Source organism: Microtus ochrogaster, chromosome 7 (genome assembly GCF_000317375.1).
Source record: "Microtus ochrogaster isolate Prairie Vole_2 chromosome 7, MicOch1.0, whole genome shotgun sequence".
Lineage (NCBI taxonomy): Eukaryota > Metazoa > Chordata > Mammalia > Rodentia > Cricetidae > Microtus > Microtus ochrogaster.
The window spans coordinates 12398521-12399765 of record NC_022014.1 but is presented as its reverse complement, the minus strand read 5'-3'; the positions used below and the strand labels follow the sequence as shown (position 1 = coordinate 12399765).

Sequence of the window (1245 nt, the reverse complement as noted above, 5' to 3'; positions counted from 1 at the left end):
AGGTCTGATGATGCCTGGTAATCCCAGATAGGGAGGCAGGGGGACCGGAAGGTCTGATGATGCCTGGTAATCCCAGATAGGGAGGCAGGGGGACCGGAAGTTCAAGGTCATCCTTAGCTATATCCTGAGATTGAGGCCATCCTGGGCTACAAGAGATTGTTTCAAGAGAAGAAGCAAGGCATGGTGGTGCACACCTTTTAATCCCAGCATTTGGGAGGCAGAGGCAGCTGGATCTCTGTGAGATCTTCTAGGCCAACCAGGACTACATAATGAGATCCTGTCTCAAAATAACAAAAAGAGTAGGAGATAAGTGGTTCAAATGTTCTTTTGATTTCTCATATCTTAGTCAAATGTCTTTGCAAATCTACATCAGTCTTCTAAGATGAGTTTACTGACTGTTTTAGAGTTTAGAATCCTGAAAACATGATCATTATTGGTTTAATTTCCAGGCTGTGAACTATTCTGTGGAAGATATTGAGCCAGGTATGTTTTCACTTGTCATCTTAATCCTCTGAAATATGCCTGCCAGTTTGCCAGTTGTAAAGTGTGTTTATTATATAGTATTGTCAAGTGAGATTGCTGTGGGACAAAGCGAGACTGACTGCGTTCATGTTTTCACCTAGCCTTCATACCTTCTGTTATTGGCCATTAGCACTCCTGTTTTGTAAATACAGTGGCTTGGAGTGAGTAAATTTCTATGTATATTGCAGATTTATTAACCCCAAGGCAAGAAGCACTTCCAGTTGTCTCCCTTCCTATGTCCAGTTTTCCTCATGATATTGGGAGTGAGCTGGCCTCAGTTCCTGTTATGCCTGGCACTTCTGTTTTGCAAGTGGATGAGAGCCCACTGCCATCCACAGTGTTTGCAAATGGAGGGAAGTACGCCTTTATGCCACCAGACACCTTTATAGATGATGGAGACATTATCCTTGGGGATGACATAGACGATCTCCTTGATTCTGCCCCAGAAACAAATGATGCTGTCATGGTGAGTTTCAATGTTTAGTTTCCTATTTAATTCCCTTTTTAAAAAGTGTGGGTGGTGGTGTGTATGTGTGCACGCATGTGCACATATGTACATGTGAGAGGTGTTTGTGACATGTGGAAACCTGTTCCTATGTGTAGAAGGAGCGGCGGACTAGTTCCCGCCCGGCTCCCACATGGCTAGCTTTTTTTTTTTTTTTTTGGTTTTTCGAGACAGGGTTTCTCTGTGGCTTTGGAGCCTGTCCTGGAACTAGCCCTGTA

General features: G+C 43.8%; 1 protein-coding gene across 6 annotated transcripts in view; it reads left to right on the top strand.

Moving 5' to 3' along the window:
- The window catches only part of Zc3h7a (zinc finger CCCH-type containing 7A), a 43483-nt gene that overhangs the window by 21476 nt on the left and 20762 nt on the right, over positions 1–1245 (top strand). For all 6 annotated transcript variants that reach the window (XM_013347356.2, XM_005349319.2, XM_005349320.3 and 3 more), the window contains 2 exons: positions 450–483; positions 711–988. In XM_013347356.2, coding sequence (XP_013202810.1) covers positions 450–483; positions 711–988 — 312 coding nt within the window. The remainder of the gene's footprint in view (positions 1–449; positions 484–710; positions 989–1245) is intronic.